Below are 22384 nucleotides of genomic sequence, written 5' to 3'. Positions count from 1 at the left end.
GCAAGACACAGAAATGAGTTTAGTACGGTCTCTCCACTCAGGGAGTAGCTGATAAGACAGACAAGCTGTACTGTGAAAAGGAGCAGAAGGTAAGCGCAGAGGGCAGCAGAGTAAGGAGTTTAATACTTCATTCAGAATTAGGGTACGGAGTCACCGGCTGCGTGGGGAAACAGAGGTTGGAAGGTTGGTGAGTAAAAATGCAGAGTGCCCATTAGTTTAAAAATTAAATTGTGTTCTACGACTCCAGATTAAAAGCATATATACAGATGCAAAACTTGCAGGTTGAAATGAACGTATGTCCAAGCCAAATAATTGAAGACTAAGTCCCTTTATGGCATGCCAAGACCTGAGCTCATAGCTCTGGATAAATACTAAGCTGTGTCATTCATCGACTTGTTTGGGTATTAATGAACGCATCAAAATTTTTCAACAATCACAGACATTGCTGCACTTGGAAAATGGTAAGTGGAGAGTCAGGTCAACGTGGACATTTCTCTGCTGGTTGAAATCTACATTTAAGGCATAATTTTGTAAATTACAACGTCAGGTGTATTACTTTGAGATTACCTAGAGACATTCAATTTTGCATTTCATAGACTTTCCGTATCCTTTTGTGTCTCCAGAGAAAAACATTTATCTGTGTTGAAAATCCTGGAATCATTTGTAGATATACTTTTTCTTTCATTGGCTATGTTAAGAATATTTACCTGTGGGAACTATAATAATTCCAAGCGATTTGCTGTCTGGCCCAAAGTACCACATTTGCACAAGATTTACTGATGGGTAAACTTGCGCAAGCTTGAGTAGCACTTCATCAATACATGCTTTCCTCAGCTGTTTTCGGACAGCAACAGTGCAGCCCTTTTTGACCCACTATCATACAGATTTATCCTAAACAGCTGAAAAACGCAAGCCCGTGATTCAATAATGAGACTACCACGAGACACTCTTAGCCGTGTCCACCGAGAGGGTATTGTGGAGAACGCTGCGTGCCACCTACTCACTGTCTGCCCCATGAAGTCCTCGGGGAGGAAACTCTTGCTGCTCGTAGCACCAGGATCAGTTACACTCACTGGCAAGTGGGCTGTGTTTACCTTACGGTGGAAAGAGCCCCTCACTGTATTAACTCGCTGTCTTTCTGCCTTTTACTGCTTGCTAGAATCTTAAAGCAAAAGCTGAGGACCACCTTTGTGGGTGGTAAAGACTCCCCACCTTACCTGTCTATAATAACAGTAGCAACAGAAACAATTACCACTGCCAACAGGTGCTGAGCCCCTGGTGCTACAGCACTTACGTGTGTCAGGTTTCATTGAATATTCATAATAATCCTAAAATGCGGGCTCTTTTATTTTGCCATCTTGACCAATGAGGAAACCAAAGCTTACAGAGGTCCGCCAGCACCCCAAGGCCGCTGAGCCAGTGGGTGGCAGAAACCCGACTCAGCTGAAGTCTTTCTGACATTGAAGGTTGTGCCTCTAACTGCTCCATTATTCTACCTTCTGGCCTGGCTGACGCCTCTGCCCCCTTTGGCTCTTTATTTCCTTTTACTAATGAAATAAAGTTAATAGACCAAAATTCTTTGCGTCAACACCAGGGCTCTTCCAAATCTTCTTCCAAAGGCCATGTCTGAGCCCCAGTGCCTGTCTGGCTCAAGTACTGGATGACAGAGATCTCTGCTGCCAGTTTTTCCCCAGAGGACATGCTCTTCATGAGTAGAGGCTATGGGCGGCCCTGTGGCTCGGGAAAGGTCAGGTGGGTCTCCTGAGTCTGGACATTGCTGCCGTGTGTGCTGGGCTGGCTGCTGCGCTGACTGGGTGGTTTGTGCACAAGGACTCCTGCCAAGGCAGGGGCAGGATCACAGGGATGGAATGCCAGCCTATACGCTACACGAGTGTTTCCAAATTCTGGCAGATATGAATCTTCCAGATTCCAGAATGAGAAACTGGAATTCCCAGAAATTCTCAGGAATTCCTGAAATCATGTTATTTCATATTTGTTCCTAAATTTTATTTACATGTTACTAAATAATAATGATGACCATAACAGTAAATTACGTCCATAATAAACAACAAACCATTTATTTATGGTAGACATGCTAAAAATTTCAGAGGTTTTCTGTAAAAAAAAAAAAAAACTATATATTGCAATAACATGTAAAAATGATCTCCACCTGTTATCTGGTAACAGAAAACATTAGGAGAACATTAACACAAAATAAATGCTAGGGGCTTCCCTGGTGGCGCAGTGGTTCAGAGCCCACCTGCCGATGCAGGGGACACGGGTTCGTGCCCCAGTCCGGGAAGATCCCACATGCCGCAGAGCGGCTGGGCCCGTGAGCCATGGCCGCTGAGCCTGCGCGTCCGGAGCCTGTGCTCCGCAACGGGAGAGGCCACAACAGTGAGAGGCCCACGTAATGCAAAAAAAAAAAAAGCTAAATAAAAGCCATTTCAAAAATTGAAAGATGACATTAAAATATTTATCATTTATCAGATATTCTTTTTTTTTTTTTTTTTTTGCGGTATGCGGGCCTCTCACTGTTGTGGCCTCTCCCGTTGCGGAGCACAGGCTCCGGATGCGCAGGCCCAGCGGCCATGGCTCACGGGCCCAGCCGCTCCGCGGCATATGGGATCCTCCCAGACCGGGGCACGAACCCGTATCCCCTGCATCGGCAGGCGGACTCTCAACCACTGCGCCACCAGGGAGGCCCTATCAGATATTCTTAAAATACAATTTTAAAATACACAAAGCATTAATTGTCCTATCCAATAGTCTTGATTTTTGTTTCAGGACAAATATGCCAGATGTTAAAATTTTTTTCTTCCATTTTACATTGACATTGGTCAAATTGTTGACAGGCTTCCAAAAGCATATCCAAGTTAGGCGTTAGAGTTTGCATCGTATATGCTCATTTCCTTTTTTAATGATGAAAATATTTTATCTGCCTGCCCTGATTCTGGTTGGGCCATTGAGGTCTATGCTGTTTTTGCTAATTAAGATTTTAGATCACTTTCTGGTTTCATGATGCAGTGTTGCACAACCCACATTCACATCTTCCTCTCTTTGCATTTCTTATGTTAAATTACTTGGAAAGAACAAATTGTAATACAAAATATATACAATATAGTGAATATTCAAACACAAAACAATGCCCGGGTACATCCAAATGACATACCATTCAGATCTCCTAGCAAGCTCACCAAGGCTACAGAGAATCTACAGGTCAAAATTTCAAATCTAACGACTTACTCTGCTTTACAAATTGGTTATTTCTTAGAACACCACTAATAGGACTTGTATGAAGTATATGATGCATATTAGCAGATCATTTATTTTTGCAAGAATGACTTGCACATACACATTACTTAGAGCACGGCAACAGCTACAAGTGAGGCTGACCACCTAGGCTGTGACCACTTTACTCTTACTGGGTCCTGTCCTGATGCCTGGAAATGTCTACCTTCACCTTTGATTCTGCTGCCAGAATTTTCTTTTTTTAAAAACTTTATTGAGGAATAACTGGCAAATATAATTGTATCTGATGTGTACAATGTGCGGATTTGATACCCACGTACACTGTGGAATGATTACCAAGATAATCAACTGGTCTTGCTCTCCATGATGTCAGTAGATTCCTCTGAACCGGTAATGTCTTCAGGAAGATTATTAAATTTGAATTGTCAAATTTTAACTCTAACTTCCCGTTTTCCCAATTTCTTGACTAATTTTTCTTGGGATTCAGGATTCAGGAAAACATAAAAAACTTTTTCTGAGAAGTGCTGAGAATTGCCACTGAGACTGTGTCCACCAGGCAAGCAGGCATATTTTTCTTTTAGGAAAAGCTTTTTTGGCTTACTTATACCTGCCAGACTGTCCACGCAGAGGGCCTTTGTTGAATTCACCAAAATGTGCATATAGGCTAGTTCACCTGTCAGCTTGGGATGACCTCAGAGGCACAGGAAAAGCACCCTTTAGCAATTTAGGAGTCACATAAATATCTTGAACTATGCAAAGCTTAGCAAATGCAGGAGGACAAGATGAGGTAAGTCAAAATGTTGTTTTCACAAGTACTTCTGGGGCTATCGCTTTAGACCTGGCCTCGCCATTTATCAATATCCACTATCCAATATCAGAAATGAATATTAACCTGGGCTTGGGTAAATCATTTTCCTTGCCCCACCCCACATTCAAGGACTTAAATACTGATACCCTGTTATATGGGCCATTTATTTATTTATGATTATAAAATGTTTTCACACATGGGCTATTACTTGAGAGTAATGGAAATGGACCAGTACATATTTTAAGCACCTACAATGTATCAGACACCACACCACATGCTTCAAATGTGCTTTCTCAGTCCTTAAAATAATCCTGTAGTGGGTATTACTAATTTCACTCCACGGGTTGGGAAAATTAAGGCTCAAAACCATAACTTTTCAACAGTCACGTTGCTAGTAAGTGACACAACCTAGAATTTAGTCTAAGTCCAACTCCAAGACTCCTTGCTCCTTCCACCGCATCATACTGCAGATCATAAAATGGTGGCAAGTCACAATATCTGACGGCTGCCATGGCCCGCTGCCCGCTCCGCAGCTAGGGGAGAGGGCTGGTACCTGGCAGCCCAGCTGCTCCATGAGGACTAACCTCACTGTCCTCAGGGTAATAGGACCTTCCCCTGTGCACACTTAAGTAGTAACAGGGATACTTACTACCCTTACTTGAAAGAAACATACAGTCAACTTGGAAGCAGAACATACATTTTTAGGAAAACATTTTAAATAAACATTGCAAACAGAGTACAAAAGGTTTCTCTCTCACCTTCAAATATTTCACCAGGTTCTGAATTTGCCAGTATTCTGACGGCAAATCTCCATTTGCTTCCTGAAGGTAGTCAGGTGGTTCTTCATCGTCCTCACTCTCGGAGGAGCTCTCACTAATAATTTCCTCAATCTTTTCAGCACTCTTACTAAGAACGACAACAATGTATAATAAGTATGCTTATGCTACAGTATGGACATGGTTATAATGTTACTATTTCAGCAACATGTACATAAGCAATGGATAAGGTACCAACACCTTCTGAGTTCTGGAAGATCTTTGTTAATATCTATATGAGGAGGTGAGTAAACACGTCTCTGTAGCAGATGCATTTCAGAATTTTTGCTATGGGTGCAATAATAATAAAGAACATAGCAAGAAATGGCAAGGGTATTAGGTAAATGACTGAAGACTGCAACTTGTCATAGCAGTTGAATAACTTAACATGGGGTTATTTCTATGTACATTTCTTTTATTTACTTACTTAAAATTGAATACTATTAAAAATTCAGTGCTCCAGCCACACTGGCCACATTGCAAGTGCTCAATAATCATCGCTAGCTAGTGGCTACCGTACAGGACAGCTCAGAAATAAACCATTTCTATTACTGCAGAAAGTTCAGTTGGGCAGTGCTGCCAGTGCCCCAAAGGGAAGGCATTTATTCCCTTACCAAAGAGAGCTCACTTTATTCCTCACTGCTCCAGGAGCTTCTAACTCAACATCAAGGTCACAGACACAGGCTAGTTCACTCAGGCCCTTGGGAACATAGTGAATCCATCCTTATCTTCTTTCTTTCTCTCCCTCCTTTTCTCTCTCCATCCCCCCAGGTGCTCGCTCTCTTCCATACAACTCTTTCCTAGTCTTTTCCATTTGGAAGCATAGTAGGAGGATGGGTAATTGTCAAGTTTCATTATTTTTAAGGTTCTACCATTCTCTTAATTTCTCAAAGGTTTTTCAGCACAGAGAGCTCCAACTCTTGTACTTTCACAAGTGCAGAATGGGGTTTCCCTGGTGGCGCAGTGGTTGAGAGTCCGCCTGCCAATGCAGGGGACACGGGTCCGTGCCCCGGTCTGGGAAGATCCCACATGCCGTGGAGCGGCTGGGCCCGTGAGCCATGGCCGCTGAGCCTGTGCGTCCAGAGCCTGTGCTCCGCAACAGGAGAGGCCACAACAGTGAGAGGACCGCGTACCACAAAAAAAAAAAAAAAAAAAAAAAAAAAAGTGCAGAATGGTGCACCTGTGCTCTCTGGACCACAGTGGGGGGAAACCCTGAACTGAAGTGCCTGGAGCTGAGTTTCAGTTTTATGTAGCCTCTTGCCCAAAAGATGTCAGGAAACCTGCATTGGTTAAAGAGGAAAATCTGGTAGATCAGGTCTACCTAAAAATGAAGTAAAGCCCAATGTTCACTGCAGCATTATTTACAATAGCCAAGACATGGAAGCAACCTAAGTGTCCATGGACAGATGAATGGATAAAGAAGACATGATACATACATACAATGGAGTATTAGTCATAAAAATAGAAGGAAATCCTGCCATTGGTGACAACCTGGGTGGACCTGGAGGGTACTATGCTAAGTGAAATCAGTCAGAGAAAGACAAATACTGTATGATTTCATTTATACGTGGAATCTAAAAATAAAAAACAAAAACAAAACAACAAGCAAACTCATACAAATCAGACTTGTGGTTACCAGAGGTGGAGGGAGGGAAATTGGGGGAAGGTGGTCAAACGCTATACACAGGTATCTGATAAGTAAGTGCTGGGGATGTGGTGTATGAAGAGATGACTACGCTAACACTGCTGTGTGGTGTATCTGAAAGTCGCTTAGAGAGTAAGTCTGAGGGTCCTCATCACAAGAAACAGAGTTATTTGCAACAACATAAGGGGATGTCAATTAACTGAGCCTATGGCAGTCATTTCACACTACACGTATGTCGTCATAGGGTGCACCATACGCTTATACAGAGCTGCATGTCAGTGACACCTCAGTAAAACTGAAAAAAGCCACACACATACACACAAAGATGTATCAGTGTTTTTGTACATAGCTAAAGCAATGCAGAAAGAGAACTACATGGCACTAAAGGCCTACATAAGAAAAGAGACGTCTCAATTCAGTCATCTAAACTCACATCTAAAGAAACTAGAAAAAGAAGAGCAAAACAACCCCAAAGAAAACAGAGAAAAGGAAATAATAAAGAGAAGAAATCAATAAAATTGAAAACAGAAAAACAACTTGAAAAATCTGTAAAAAGCAAAAAACTGCTCGATGAGAAGATCAGTAAAACTGACAAAGCTCTAGCAAGACTGACAAAAAAAGAGAAGACACAAATTTCCAGTACCAGAAATGAATGAAACGTAGCATATCACTACAGATCCTGCTAACAAAAGGATAATAACAGAAAACTATGAACAACGGAACATTAATTTGACAATTTAGATAAAATGGACCAACTCCTTTAAAGGTACAAACTACCGTCACTTAACCAATATGAAGCACATAATTTGAACAGCACTACAACTATTAATGGAATTAATTCATAATTTAAAAACTCATAGCAAAAGTCTCCAGTTCCAGATGATTTCACTGGAGAATTTTAACAGGCACAGAAGTACTAACACCAATTTTATACAATCTCTTCTAGAAAACAGAAGAGAAGGGAACTCATGTTATGAAGCCTGATATCAAAACCAAAGTGCAAACAAAAACAAAACACTGTTACTGAACATCCCTCATGAGTGTAGATGCACATATTCTTAACATACTATTAAGCACACGTAATTCAGCTACATATAAAGAGAATGAACCCACCATGACCAAGTGGGGGTTATTCCAGGAATGCAAGGCTGTTTCAGTACTCAAAAATCAGCCGTTGTAATCCACCACAGTAACAGCCTAAAGAAGAAAAATGACATGACCATACCAATTGATGTAGAAAAAACATGTGACAAAATTCAACACCCAATGGTGATTAAAACTCTCAGAAAACCAAGAATAGAGGGGAACTTCCTCAACTTGATAAAGAATATCTGTACAAAAACTATCATCATACTTTCTGGTGAAAGACTGAATGCTTTCCTCCTAAGATTGAGAAAAAGCAAGGACTTTGATCACTGATAGTCAACATAGTACTGGCGTTTATACTTCTAGATGTAAATCTAACAAAACATGTACAGGACTTATATGCTGAAAACTATTACAAACTGCTGGTGAAAGAAATCAAAGGCTTAAATAAATAGACATACAGTGTTCATGGATTGGCAGAGACTACATAGTAAAGATATCAATTTTCTCAAAATTGATACACAGTTTTAATGCAATTTCTATCAAAATCTTCAGTAAGTTTTTTCTATTAGATATAGCAAGGTCATTCTAAAATTTATGTGGAAAGGAAAAAAGCTAGAATAGGTCAAAACGATTTTGGGAAGAAAAATAATAAAGTGAGAGGAATCACTTTACCAGATTTCAATATTTACTACAGAGCTACAGTAATCAAGAATGTATGGTGGGCCTCCCTGGTGGCGCAGTGGTTAAGAGTCCGCCTGCCGATGCAGGGGATACGGGTTCGTGCCCCGGTCTGGGAGGATCCCATATGCCGCGGAGCGGCTGGGCCCGTGAGCCATGGCCGCTGGGCCTGCGCATCCGGAGCCTGTGCTCCGCAACGGGAGAGGCCACAACAGTGAGAGGCCCGCATACCGCAAAAAGAAAAAAAAAAAAAAAGAATGTATGGTGTTGGCAAAGGGCTGGACATAAAAGTCAGCTGCACAGAATAAAGACCCAGAAATAGCCCCACACGAGTACACCCACCTGATTTTTGATTAAGGTGAAAAAGCAAGTCAAAGGTGGAAAGATAGCCTTTTCATCAAATGGTGCTGGAGAAATGACCTAGGTCAATGAATCTTGACTTAGGTCTGATACTTTATATAAAATTAACTCAAAATGGATCCCAGTCTTTAATATAAAATGTAGAATTATTGAACTTTTAGGAAGAAAACATTGGAGATAATCTTCAGGACCAAGGGCTTCGTGACATCAAAGGCACAATCCATGAAAGAAAAAACTGATAAGTCAGACTTCATCAAAATTAAAAATTGTGGGCTTCCCTGGTGGCGCAGTGGTTGAGAGTCCGCCTGCCGATGCAGGGGACATGGGTTCGTGCCCCGATCCCGGAAGATCCCACATGCCGCGGAGCGGCTGGGCCCGCGAGCCATGGCCGCGGAGCCTGTGTGTCCGGAGCCTGTGCTCCGCAACGGGAGAGGCCACAGCAGTGAGAGGCCCGCGTACAGCAAAAAAAAAAAAAAAAAAAAAAAAAAAAAAAAAAATTAAAAATTGTTCTCTGAGAGGCCCTATTAAGAGGATGAAAAGACAAGTTACAGAAAAGGAGAAAATATTTGCCAACTACATATACAATCAAGGATATCCTGGATAGATAAAGAACTCTCAAAACTCAACATTTAAAAAACAAATGATTCAACTAGAAAATAAGCAAAAGACATAAAGAGACATTTCACTGATGAGCATAAAGGGACGGCAATAAGCTCATGACAAGATGTTAACACCATGAGCCATTAGGGGAATGCTCAGACCACAATGAGCTATCACTACACAGCTTTTAGAACAGCTGAAATACAACACGCAACAATACCTAATGCTGGCGAGGATGAGGGGAAACTGAGTCTCTCATACGTCACTGGTGGGAACATAAAATGGTGCAGCCAGTCTGGAAAAGGTAGGCAGTTTCTTAAAAAAGCTAAATACTCAATTACTATCTATGTCAGCAACTGGGCATTTATCCTAGAGGAATGAAAACTTACATCTATACAAAAACCTGTATGTGACTGTTCATAGCAGCTTTATTTTTTAATAGCCAAAAACTGCAAACAACTATAAAGGTGCCTTAATATGTGAATAATTTAAAAAACTACCATTGTATGGTATATCCATACAATGGAATGCCACCCAGCAATTAAAAGGGACAAACTATTAATACATGCAACAACTTAGGTGGCTCTCAAGGGTATTATGGTGTTGAAAAAAAGTCAATATAAAAAATGTGTGAATCTATTTATATGGTGGTCCAAAATGACAAAATTATGAAAATAGCCAACAGATGAATGGTTTCTAGGAAGTGGGAATGACGGGGGTTGTGGCTATAATAGGGCAGCAGGGGGACGTCTGTGCGGGGTGAACAGTGCTCTAGCCTGGTCGCCATGGTCATCACACAAACCTGCGTGGGGTAAAATGACATTGAACTATACCTATACATTGTACCAGTATTAATCTCCTGGTTTTGATCTTGTACCACAGTTACATAGGATGTAGGATTTAAGCATTGGGAGAGGCTAGGTGAAGGGTCTATGGGACCTCTCTGCACTATCTCCACAACTTTCTGTGAATCTACAATTATTTCAAAATAAAAAGTTTTTAAAAGTTGTCAAAAAATTAATAGTTTATTATGTCTAACTCCCCAAAATGGCATACATGTTGTAGAGTGTCTTAAAGTTTGTTTTTTCCAAGTGTGCAAATTTAAAATGTGAAATTTCTGCCATTTCTTCCCACCACCACCTTAGAGTAAAAATGGCTGAACCTTCTCCCCAGATATGTCACTTCTGTCATCAAACTGAAAACTGGGTAAGAAGCTTATTAGTTGGCCTTCTATTAATGGCTGTTTTAATGAGAAATAACATTTATCACTTTAGAATTGGCAGAGCCATCAGTGACCAGTAAAGTAAGGCTAAGAAGGATGACAATTTTGTATGACATGATTATTCAGAGGCCAGAGATCAGGTAAGAGCCCAGTTTTGCTACCACTTAGTTAACTGCTTTTTGCATTAAATATATTCATTTACAAAGAGTTAACTAATACCAGTAGATCACTGTATTAAAGTAACGCCACATTAAAAGGATATTCTGTAAGTATACTTAAAGAAATCCAGTATTACCATTTTTACAGCATTCCTACTAACTGTCAATATAGATATCTTAGGACCCTAATGTGAAAGTAAAACACCATTAACCAGCATTAACTAGCCTGTTGCATAGGGGTGGCTTTAAAGAACTGGTCATGTTAACAGAAACTCACCGAATTAACTGTGCTTTTCCAGGTGAAGTAGATGGTCTGGACTTTTCAAGTCTTCCTCCATGTTTTTCTTCTTGGGTGTCTCTTAGTGAGCTTTTGCTCCTAAAGAAATATTAATTTTATTAATTACTTTACACTAACAGGAAATTAAAATAGAAATGTATACAAATATTCCATCATTTTCATGCATCCAAATGATGTGTTTTCCTAACACAGAGAATGACTGTGAGCTCCAGTCTCATCTGACACCTGAGAGGTCCCTTTTGTCCTTCAAGCACAGCCATGCATTTTATGTAATGGAGAAACACTTTGTCCAGTATTTCTTTGTGCTAGAAACAGGTCTTCATAGGCTGCCATCATTGGGAAGGTCCTTCAGTCTGTCCTGGATCACTGTTGCCTGTTTTTCCACCTTGCCCACCTGACATTGCAGCAGGTCCTATGCCTGATTTTCTGGATATTCTCAAGCTTAGTCTACACCTTGGCATGTACTGGGTTTGCATTAAATACTTGTTTAGTGAATTCTTAATTGAAGAAAATAAGCACACGCAAAAAGCAGTATTTTATAATTCACTGCCCCATTAACAGAGTAGCCCATACATTTGTCATTTTCAGACTCACTCTTTCAAACAGGGCCACAAAGGTCAAACACCCCAAAATCAGTAAGACTCAGAGGACCAAGCATGTCTCCTCCTTCCACAGGACTCCCCTGCCAGCTCTCTGAGTTTGCACCCAAAATACAATCACCTGTGGTTCTGAGAATCCCTGCAGGTGAGGGACCCATGTGACCAGCAGGGACCCAGTTCTTAACCCAATAAGGGGATGACATGGAATAAAAATAGGCTGTAACGTTTAACCTATTTGCTAAACTTTAAAAAGTGCTCTAGGTGCTTCTGACTGCTTACGTGTTGGTAACATTGGCCCTTCATCTTTGCTTTGGCACCAATTTACAGAGGGTCCTAAGTGGAACTAGGCTTGTATATTTCAGACGTTCATCAAACCAGTGTCCACTTTACTCAGACCATTCATTCATATGTTTGTGGTTCTATCCTTTTTTATAGTATTTACTCAAAGTTCTGTTAATATACAAGATACCACGTCTATGAAGTTTTCCCTAATTAACTACACAGAATGGTACATTTATTCACATAATTTAAATCGGAATTCTTCTAACACTTACTTACTCAGGTCCCTACCACAATATTGATATTTCCCATGGGATTCCTCCATGTGTTTTTACCATCTTTTTCGCGTGTCATTTGCCCTGACTCACTGACCACATGGAAGTGAGTTGGGCTCTGCCCCCGTGGTGCTCTGCACACAAATGCTGTTGGACGTCCAAGCTTTCTGCCTGGAACATGAAGAGGGCAGGAAGGAACCAACGTGTATTATGGAGGAAGGTGTGAGTTATCTCCTCTGTAGTTTTCTCTGATGAAACTAAGTTATGTGAAAAGTTGGGCAACTGTGTGGTTAGCAAGGATGTATCAGAAAACCCATCATGTAAGTGTCTACATACTCTTTGGTATCAACAGTGGTCTTCCAGATTAATGTTGGCTCTAATCTCTTGGTCATCTGACTCCTTCCCAAACTGAGTTGCTTCTTCTCCAGTGCAATCCTGCGGGAAGCAGTGCTAGCTTTATGTAAAGCGGCTGCTTTCTCCTCAGGTGCCTCATTAGGCTGATCCTTTTCCTTTCGCTGTTCTTCATTGAATCTAACCTCCTTTAATTAAAAAAAAGAGCATATATTTACAGTGGTATCACTTCTGAATTACCTCATGTTATCTGAAAATTAACCCTGGCAATAAATTCAGACAGGAAGTCTCAAGATGCTCTAACTTGTGTTCCTTAGCAACACTAATTGAACCTGGGCAACTTCAAGACCAAGGCCTCTATTGGAGTTAGGCTGACAGTAATGGGATGATCCTAAACTCACACCCCTGCTGCAGCCCACACGGATACAGCAGCAGGACTGGACCAACTCGCTCCCCACCACCACCAGAAAAAAATTACACTTAAACCCTGTAAAGACTGGGACACATCTTAGTCAAACTGCTGAGACCAAGGATAAAGAGACCACCTTGCAGACAGCCAGAAATAAAAGACAGATTACAGAGAGAGGAAGAAACATAACAATTAAAAGAGACTTCTCATCAGAGACAATGCAATCCACAAGACAAGGGAGCGATATAGTTAAAGTGATGAAAGGGAAAAAAAACCCATATCCTGCCAACCCAAAATTCTATACAAAGAAAAAAAATCTTTTGAAAATGAGGGTAAAATAAAGACTTCACAGACGAAAAAAAGCTGAGAGAATTCACTGCCAGAAGACCCAGGCTAAAAAAATTGTTCATGAAGCTCTTCCATCAGAAGGGATCTCACACGAGACAGAACATACATCTACACAAAAGAACGGAGAAATGGTAAAAGTAAGTATAAAAGCTTCTTTGTGATAAGGGGTTGACAGCATATGTCGAAGTAAAATGTATGACAACAATAGTACAAATACAGGGAGGGGCATTCGAAGCACTCTTGTAAGGCTCTCAGGCTACTTATGAAGCTGGATAATACTGTTCAAAGGCAGACAAGGTCAATTAGAGACATACATTATACGCCCAACTGAGATGCTTTTTAAAAAGTATAACTGATGAACTAATTGCACATACAAAATGGAATCATTTCTAAAACTTCAGTTAAGTCAAAGGGGGAAGAAAAAGAGGAGAAAAAGAACAAAGAACAAATGGGACTAATAAAAGCAACAAGCAAAAGAGTAAATTTAATTCAACTCTATCAGTAGGCACATTAAATGAAAATGATTTAAAAACGTCCATTAAAAGAAATCATCAGAGTGGATGAAAAAGGAAAACCCAATTATCTGTGGTCTAAAAGAAACCATTTTATATATAAAGACATAAATACACTATAAGTAAAAAGCTGGAGAAAAATATTCCATGAAACCAATAATCAAAAAAAGCAGGAATGGCTACATTAAAATCAGACAAAATGGACTTCAAAACAAATAATATTATCAGAGATAGAGAGACATATAATGATCAAGAGCCAATTACACCCAATTCTAACTGTGTGTTCACCGAACAATAGAATTTCAAAAGATTAAAGCAACAATAGAACTGGAAAAACAGATAAATCCACAATTAGGAGACTTCAAAACCCCCCTCTCAGTAATCAACAGAATGAACAAAACAAAACTTAATAAGAATATAGGGCTTCCCTGGTGGCGCACTGGTTCAGAGTGCGCCTGCCGATGCAGGGGACATGGGTTCGTGCCCTGGTCCGGGAAGATCCCACATGGCGCAGAGCGGCTGGGCCCGTGAGCCACGGCCGCTGAGCCTGCGCGTCCAGAGCCTGTGCTCCGCAATGGGAGAGGCCACAACAGTGAGAGGCCCGCATGCCGCAAAAAAAAAAAAGAAAAAAGAACATAAAATACCTGAGGAAGGCTATCAACCACCTGGACGTAATTGACATTTATAGAACACACCACACACAGCAGCAGAATACACATCCTTCTCAAATGCACAAGGAAAAATTTACCAAAACAGACCATATTTTAAGCCATAAAACAAACATCCACAAATTTAAAAGAACTAAAATCATACATAACATTGTCTCATAATAAAATGGAAGTAAGCTACAAATCCATAAGAAGATATATGGAAAATCCTCAGATATATTAATTTGCATGAAAACATACCAAAGTCTATGGGACACAGTTCATATGCTGCTTATAAAGAAATTTACAGCATAAAACTTTATATTACAAAATAAAGGTCTCAAATCGATGCTTAAGCTTCCAACTAAGAATTAAATAAGAAAAGCAAATTAAACCCAGAGAGCAGAAGAAAAATTTAAAGAGCAGAAACAAAATAAAATAGAAAGCAAACAATAGAGAAAATCAATGAAACAAATAGCTATTCTTGGAAAAGATCAATAAAATTTATCACTTCTTTCCAGACTAGTCAAGAATAAAAAGAAGATATAAATGACCAATATTACGCATGAAAGAGGGGTCATCACAGCAGAGCCTCCAGACATCAGAAAATAATAGTGGAGTGTTATACTTGATGCCAATATATGAAGTAAGTTAAATAAAATGTGCAAATTCATTGAAAGACATGAACCACCAAAGCTCAGTAAGAGAAAGAAATCTGAATAGTTCTATATCTACTAAAGAAATAAAATTCTCAACATAAAACCTTTCAACAAAGAAACGTCAGGTAGAGATGGATTCCTTGGTAAATTCTACCAAACATTTAACAAAGAAATAAGATTTAACCTACATAAAGAATTCCAGAAAAAAGAAAAGAGTAGTGCATACTTCCCAATTCATTCTGAGGCCACATTACCCAGATACCAAAAACAGACAAAAACATTAAAAGATAACTACTAACCCATATCTTTCATGACCACAGATGCAAAAATCCTCAGCAAAATATTATCAAATTACATCTAGCAATGTCAAATAGGGTAAGACATCATGACCAATCCCAATCCCGGGATTAATGTTAGTTCAATATTCAAAAATGAATGACCATATCAACAGACTAAAGAAGAAAAATCACGTGATCATCTCAAGATACAGTAAAATCACCACCCCCAAGTAGTAATAGGCTCATCTCCCATGGTTTAAGTTGAGGCCCCATGGGAAGCATGTAATAAAGCACCCTCCCCCTCCTAGCCAGGTGAGTGTCAGCAGAGGCCCAGTGGGGAGACCGAACTACCACCCCCTGCCCGGTGGTAATGAGGCACCCTACACCACCAGGTTCTCAATGGAGTCTAAGTGGGGAACTTGGATTTTTACATGCACCGTGTAGTACCCCAGACCTACACCATGAGACCTACACTTAGAGAAGTCCTGCTAAAACAAAAGATTTAAATAAAATCCAAAGTTTCATAACGTAATCCAAAAATGTCCAAGACAACACAAAAAATCACTCATCATACCAAGAACAAGGAATGTCACAACCTGAATGAGAAAGGACGATGAGTGGATGCTTATACCAAAGTAAAACGGATGATGAAATAATCTCAAATAGATGTTGGAATAAGATTTTAAAGTAACCATCATGAGGCTTCCCTGGTGGCACAGTGGTTAAGAATCCGCCTGCCAGTGCAGGGGATACAGGTTCAAGCCCTGGTCCGGGAAGATCCCACTTGCCACAGAGCAACTAAGCCCGTGTGCCACAACTACTGAAGCCCACACACCTAGAGCCCATACTCTGCAACAAGAGAAGCCACCGCAATGAGAAGCCTGTGCACCACAACAAAGAGGAGCCCCCGCTTGCCGCAACTAGAGAAAGCCCGCGCACAGCAACGAAGACCCAACACAGCCAAAAATAAATAAATAAAATAAATAGATTTATTAAAAAAAATAAAGTAGCCATCATAAAAATGCTTCGCTCATCAATTACGAAGACTTGAAACAAATGAAAAATCAGAAAGTCTCAGCAAATAAATAGATGATATACAGAACCAAATAGAAATTCTGAAAATGAAATTTACAAACCAAAATAACTCACTGGATAGCTCAGCAACACGATGGAGAAGACATAGGAGAGAAACCACGAACCTGAAGACAAACAACAGAAATTACCCAATCTGAACAACAAAGAGGAAATATATTGAAAAAAAAATTTTTTTTAATAAATAAACAGGGCCTCCAGATCTGTGGGACCATAGCAAAAAATCCAACCATCATGTAATCAGAGCACCAGAAGGAGAGGAGAAAGAAGGTCAGACTGAAAATGCATTCTAAGAATGTCTGAAATTTTCCCAAACTTGGAAAAAGACATAAATCTAAGATTCAAGAAGTTGAGCAAACCCTAAACAGAATAAACCCAAAGAAATTCCTGCCAAGACACATAATAATCAAACTCCATAAAACTAAGGTCAAAGAAAATTCTTAACAGCAATGAGAGAGAAACAATATTTTACCTATAAAGGAAAAACAATTAAAATAACAGCAGATTTCTCAGGAGAAACCATGGAGTCCAGAAAGACTGCAGCAACATTTTTCAAGTGCTGAAAATAAAAAACTGTCAGCCCAGAATACCATATCCAGTGGAAATATTCTTCAGGAATAAAGGGGAATTCAAGATGTTCTCAGATAAAGGAAAACTAAGAGAATGTGTCACCAACAGACATACCTCAAAGAATAGAAGTTCTTAAACAGAAAGGATATGATAAAAGAAGGAAATTAGCAACACCAGAAAGAAAAGAACAGAAAGAATAAAAGCATGGGTACATACAAAAGACTTTCATTCTCCTCTTGAGTTTTCTAAATGATGTTTGATGGTTGAGGCACAAATTATAACATTGTCTCATACAGTTATCAATATGAAGGAAATAAAGGCAAATATAAATGAGAGAGGGTAAAGGGACTTAAAGGGAGATATGGTTTCTATACTTCACTCACGTGGTAAAATGTCACACCAGTAGATTATGATAAATTATGTATAATACAATATCTATAACAACCACCAAAAACTCTACACAAAGAGATACACTCAAAACACTATGGAAAAATCAAAATGGAATTAAAAAAAAATGTTCAAGTAATCCAAAGAAAACCAGGAAAAAAAAAAGTGAAAGAAAACAGAAAACAGAAGGAAAAAACAGAAAATGAAACTAAGCTGGCAGACTTAAGCTCTCACATATCAATAATTAAAAGTAAACAACTTAAACACACCAATGGATACATCAATATATAGAGTTTCAGAAAATGGATTTTACAAATGACTCAACTATATGCTGTCTACAAGAAACTCACTACAAATATAATGATATAGGTAGCTTGAAAGTCAAAGAAGGGAAAAAGATACACCATGCAAACGTTAGTTTAAAAAAAACGTAGGGGCCTCCCTGGTGGCGCAAGTGGTTGAGAGTCCGCCTGCCGGTGCAGGGGATGCGGGTTCGTGCCCCGGTCTGGGAGGATCCCATATGCCGCGGGGCGGCTGGGCCCGTGGGCCATGGCCGCTGGGCCTGCGCGTCCGGAGCCTGTGCTCCGCAACGGGAGAGGCCACAACAGTGAGAGGCCCGCATACCGCAAAAAAAAAAAAAAAAAAAAAAAAGGTAGGAGTGGCTATATGAATAACAGATTAAGTACCCTTCAGAAAAAAGAAAACCACCAAAGACAGAGAGGGACATTACATAATGATAAAATGGTCAATCAAGAAGACATAATCCTAAATGTGTATGCAGAGCTGCAAACACAAAAACAGATAGAACTAAGAGGAGAAACAGACAAATCTACAATTATTGTTGGAGGATTTCAAATCCTTCTCTCAACACTGATAGAAAATCAGCAAGGATATGAAGAACTCAACCACACCAAAAACCAAATTTATAAAGATTTAAGTTATTTAGAGTGTGCTCTCTGACTACAGTGGAATCAAACTAACAATGAATCATGTAATAGAAAAATCTAATGCTAAACAACAAACTTCTAAATAATCATGGATCAAAGAGGAAGTCTCAAGGAAAAAAATTTTTATTGAGGTACAGTGGATTTAAGGGAATTTTAAAAAATAAAACTGAATGAAAATGAAAACAGTGATAATATAACACCAAAATGTGTGACAGGTAGGTGAAGTTCTGTAAGGGCAATTTATAGCACTAAATACTTACATTAGAAATGAATCAAACTCTCAAATCAAGAGTCTAAGCTGCCACCTTAAGAAACTAGCAAAAGAAGAGCAACATAAACTCAAAACAGGCAGAAGGATGTAAAAATAGATGCATCTCTGAACTGTCAGCGCTACGGTGAGAGCAGGACAGTGGAGACTGCCTTCCATCTTACTGCTGTCCTGCCCCAGAGAGGTGCTCACTTGTTTCTGAATGTCTTTGTCCAAAAGACAAATTCTCTATAGATGAATGTAGACTTAAGAGAATTCTTTCTTAATATTCACCCCTGAAATCACCAAAATCCCTTTCAATGCAAACATAACTAGATTAAATTAAATGTATGATTAAAATATCTAGAGAAATAAGAGTAAATGAAACTCTAAGTAAAAAGAAAAGAATAAATATCAAAGTGAAGAAGAAAAAAGAAAAATGGAGAAAAATCAATGAAACCAAAAGCTAATTCTCTGAGAGAACTGAGAAAACTGATGGACTTCTAGCCAGATGGATCAAGAAAAAATAAAACACAATGATTAATACCAGGCACGAAAGAGGTAACAATAGCTACAGATTCTACAGTTGTTAAAAGGTTAATAAAAGAATAAACAAGGGGCTTCCCTGGTGGCACAGTGGTTGGGAGTCTGCCTGCCGATGCAGGGGACACGGGTTCGTGCCCTGGTCCGGGAAGATCCCACATGCCGCGGAGCGGCTGGGCCCCTGAGCCATGGCCGCTGAGCCTGCGCGTCTGGAGCGGGGGAGGCCACAGGAGTGAGAGGCCCGCGTACCGCAAAAAAAAAAAAAAAAAAAAAAAAAAAAGAATAAACAAGTTTATACCAATCAGTTCAACAACTTAGATGAAAGGGATGCATTCCTTTAAAGACAACCTAGCAAGCTCCCTCAAGAAGAAACAGGTAACCTGCATGGTCCTAGAACTAGTAAGGACATAGAATTTGTAGTTAAAAACCTTCCTACACTCCAGGCACGGATTGCTTCACTGGTGAATTCTACCAAACAGTTAAGACAGAAAGAATAGCAATTCTACACAAACTCTTCCAGAAAATTGAATGGGAGATAAAACTTTCCAAATCATTCTATAAGGCCAGTATTACTCTGATACCCAAACCAGACAAAGCTATTAAAGAAAAAAAACTACACATTGATAATCTTACATAGATGAAAAACGTCTTAATAAAATCTTAGCAAATTAAAGTTTTAAAGTATATAAAAAGGAAAATACACTCTGAACAAATGAAGTTTGTCCCAGAAATGTAAGGTTGGTTTATCATTTGAAAATGAATGTAATTCACCATGTTAAACTAAAAAAGGAAAAAAAGAACATGATAAATGCAATAGGTACAGAAATATCATTTGATAAAATCCAATATCCAATCCTAATAAAGTTCTCAACAACTTGGAATAGAGGGGAACTTCCTCAACCTTATAAATTTCATCTATGAAAAACCGACAGCTAACAATAATTAGAAACTGAAAGTTTTCCCTTTACCATCAGGAACAAGAAACCACGTCTATTCAATTCCGTACTGGAGGTTCCAGCTAGTGCATTAAGGAAAGAAAAATAAATAAAATCACTGAAATTGTAAAGGAAGAGGTAAAATGATCTTTATTTATAGACAATATGACTATCTACATAGAAGACCTTTTGAAATCTACAAACTAATAAGGGACTTTAGCAAGGTTTCAGCGTATGAAATCAATATACAAAAATCAAGTGTATTTTTATATAGTAGCAACAAGTAACCAGAAATTGACGTTTTAAACCTATGTTAAAAATAGCTCCCGGGGCCACCCTGGTGGCGCAGTGGTTAAGAGTCCGCCTGCCGATGCAGGGGATACGGGTTCGTGCCCCGGTCTGGGAGGATCCCATATGCCGCGGAGCGGCTGGGCCCGTGAGCCATGGCCGCTGGGCCTGCGCATCCGGAGCCTGTGCTCCGCAACGGGAGAAGCCACAACAGTGAGAGGCCCACATACCGCAAAAAGAGAAAAAAAAAAAAAAAAAAAAGGTCCCGGACGAGCGAGGAAGATGGCGGAAGGGGAAGATGGCGGAAGAGTAAGACGCGGAGGTCACCCTCTTCCCCACAGATACACCAGAAATACATCTACACGTGGAACAACTCCAACAGAACACCTACTGAACGCTGGCGGAAGACCTCAGACCTCCCAAAAGGCAAGACACTCCCCCACGTACCTGGGTAGGGCAAAAGAAAAAAGGAAAAACAGAGACAAAAGAATAGGGATGGGACCTGCAGGGAGGTCTTCCTGCAGGGAGGGAGGGAGCCGTGAAGGAGGAAAGGTCTCCACTCATTAGGAGCCCCTTCGCGGACGGAGACTGCGGGTGGCGGAGGGGGAAAGCTTCGGAGTAGCGGAGGAGAGCACAGCAACAGGGATGCGGAGGGCAAAGCGGAGAGATTCCCGCACAGAGTATGGGTGTCGACCGGCACTCACCAGCCCGAGAGGCTTGTCTGCTCCAGCCGCCGGGACGGGCGGGGCTGGGAGCTGAGGCTTGGGCTTCAGTCAGAGCGCTGGCGGCGGGAACACAGCCTGAAGGGGGTTAGTGCGCCACGGCCGGCCGGGAGGGAGTCCGGGGAAAAGTCTGGAGCTGCCGAAGAGGCAAGAGACTTCTTCTTACCTCTTTGTTTCTTGGTGCGCGAGGAGAGGGGATTCAAAGCGCTGCTTAAAGGAGCTACAGAGACGGGCGCGAGCGAAAGCGCGGACCCCAGAGACGGGCATGAGACACTAAGGCTGCTGCTGCTGCTGCCGCCACCAAGAAGGCTCTGTGCGAGCGCAGGTCACTCTCCACACCTCCCCTCCCGGGAGCCTGTGCTGCCCCCCACTGCCACGGTCCCGGGCTCCACAGACCACATCCCCGGGAGAAAGCACGGGCGCGCCTCGTGCTGACGCAACGTCACGCCGGCCTCCGCCGACGCACGCTCGCCCCGCCTCCGTGCCCCTCCCTCCCCCGCGGCCTGAGGGAGCCAGAGCCCCCGAATCAGCGGCTCCTTTAACCCCGTCCTGTCTGAGCGAAGAACAGACGTCCTCCGGCGACCTACACGCAGAGGCGGGGCCGAATCCAAAGCTGAGCCCCGGGAGCTGTGCGAACGAAGAAGAGAAAGGGGAATCTCTCCCAGCAGCCTCAGAAGCAGCGGATTAAATCTCCACAATCAACGTGATGTACCTACATCTGTGGAATACCTGAATAGACAACGAACCATCCCAAGTTGAGGAGGTGGACTTTGAGAGCAATATTTATGATTTTTCCCCTTTTCCTCTTTTTGTGAGTGTGTATGTGTATGCTTCTGTGTGAGATTCTGTCTCTATAGCTTTGCTTCCACCATTTGTACTAGGGTTCTATCTGTCCGTTTTTTTGGTTTTGTTTTTCGGTTTAAAAAAAATTTTTTTTTCAAAATTATTTTTTATTTTAATAACTTTATTTTATCTTACTCTATTTTATTTTATCTTCTTTCTTTTTTTCCTCCCTTCCTCCCTCCCTCCCTCCTTCCTTTCTTTCTTCCTTCCTTTCTTTTAATTCTTTATTTCTACTTTTTCTCCCTTTTATTCTTCTGAGCCGTGTGGATGAAAGCCTCTTGGTGCTGCAGCCAGGAATCAATGCTGTGCCTCTGAGGTGGGAGAGCCAACTTCAGGACATTGGTCAACAAGAGACCTCCCAGCTCCACATAATATCAAACGGCGAAAATCTCCCAGAGATCTCCATCTCAACACCAGCACCCAGCTTCACTCAACGACCAGCAAGCTACAGTGCTGGACACCCTATGCCAAACAACTAGCAAGACAGGAACACAACCCCACCCATTAGCAGAGAGGCTGCCTAAAATC

At 40.9% G+C, this 22384-nt stretch overlaps 1 protein-coding gene across 1 annotated transcript in view; it reads right to left on the bottom strand.

Annotated features, from left to right (window-relative positions):
- ODAD2 (outer dynein arm docking complex subunit 2) overlaps nt 1-22384 on the bottom strand; it is a 187059-nt gene that overhangs the window by 138236 nt on the left and 26439 nt on the right. The window contains exons 8-10 of the mRNA XM_060095515.1: nt 12415-12617; nt 10905-11000; nt 4819-4966 (exon numbers count right to left, since the gene is read on the bottom strand). Of these exons, the coding sequence (XP_059951498.1) occupies nt 4819-4966; nt 10905-11000; nt 12415-12617 (447 nt within the window). The remainder of the gene's footprint in view (nt 1-4818; nt 4967-10904; nt 11001-12414; nt 12618-22384) is intronic.

The sequence above is a fragment of the Mesoplodon densirostris genome, chromosome 4 (assembly GCF_025265405.1).
Source record: "Mesoplodon densirostris isolate mMesDen1 chromosome 4, mMesDen1 primary haplotype, whole genome shotgun sequence".
Classification (NCBI taxonomy): Eukaryota; Metazoa; Chordata; class Mammalia; order Artiodactyla; family Ziphiidae; genus Mesoplodon; species Mesoplodon densirostris.
Note: the sequence above shows the minus strand (reverse complement) of the source record. Positions and strands in the feature narration are given on the sequence as shown.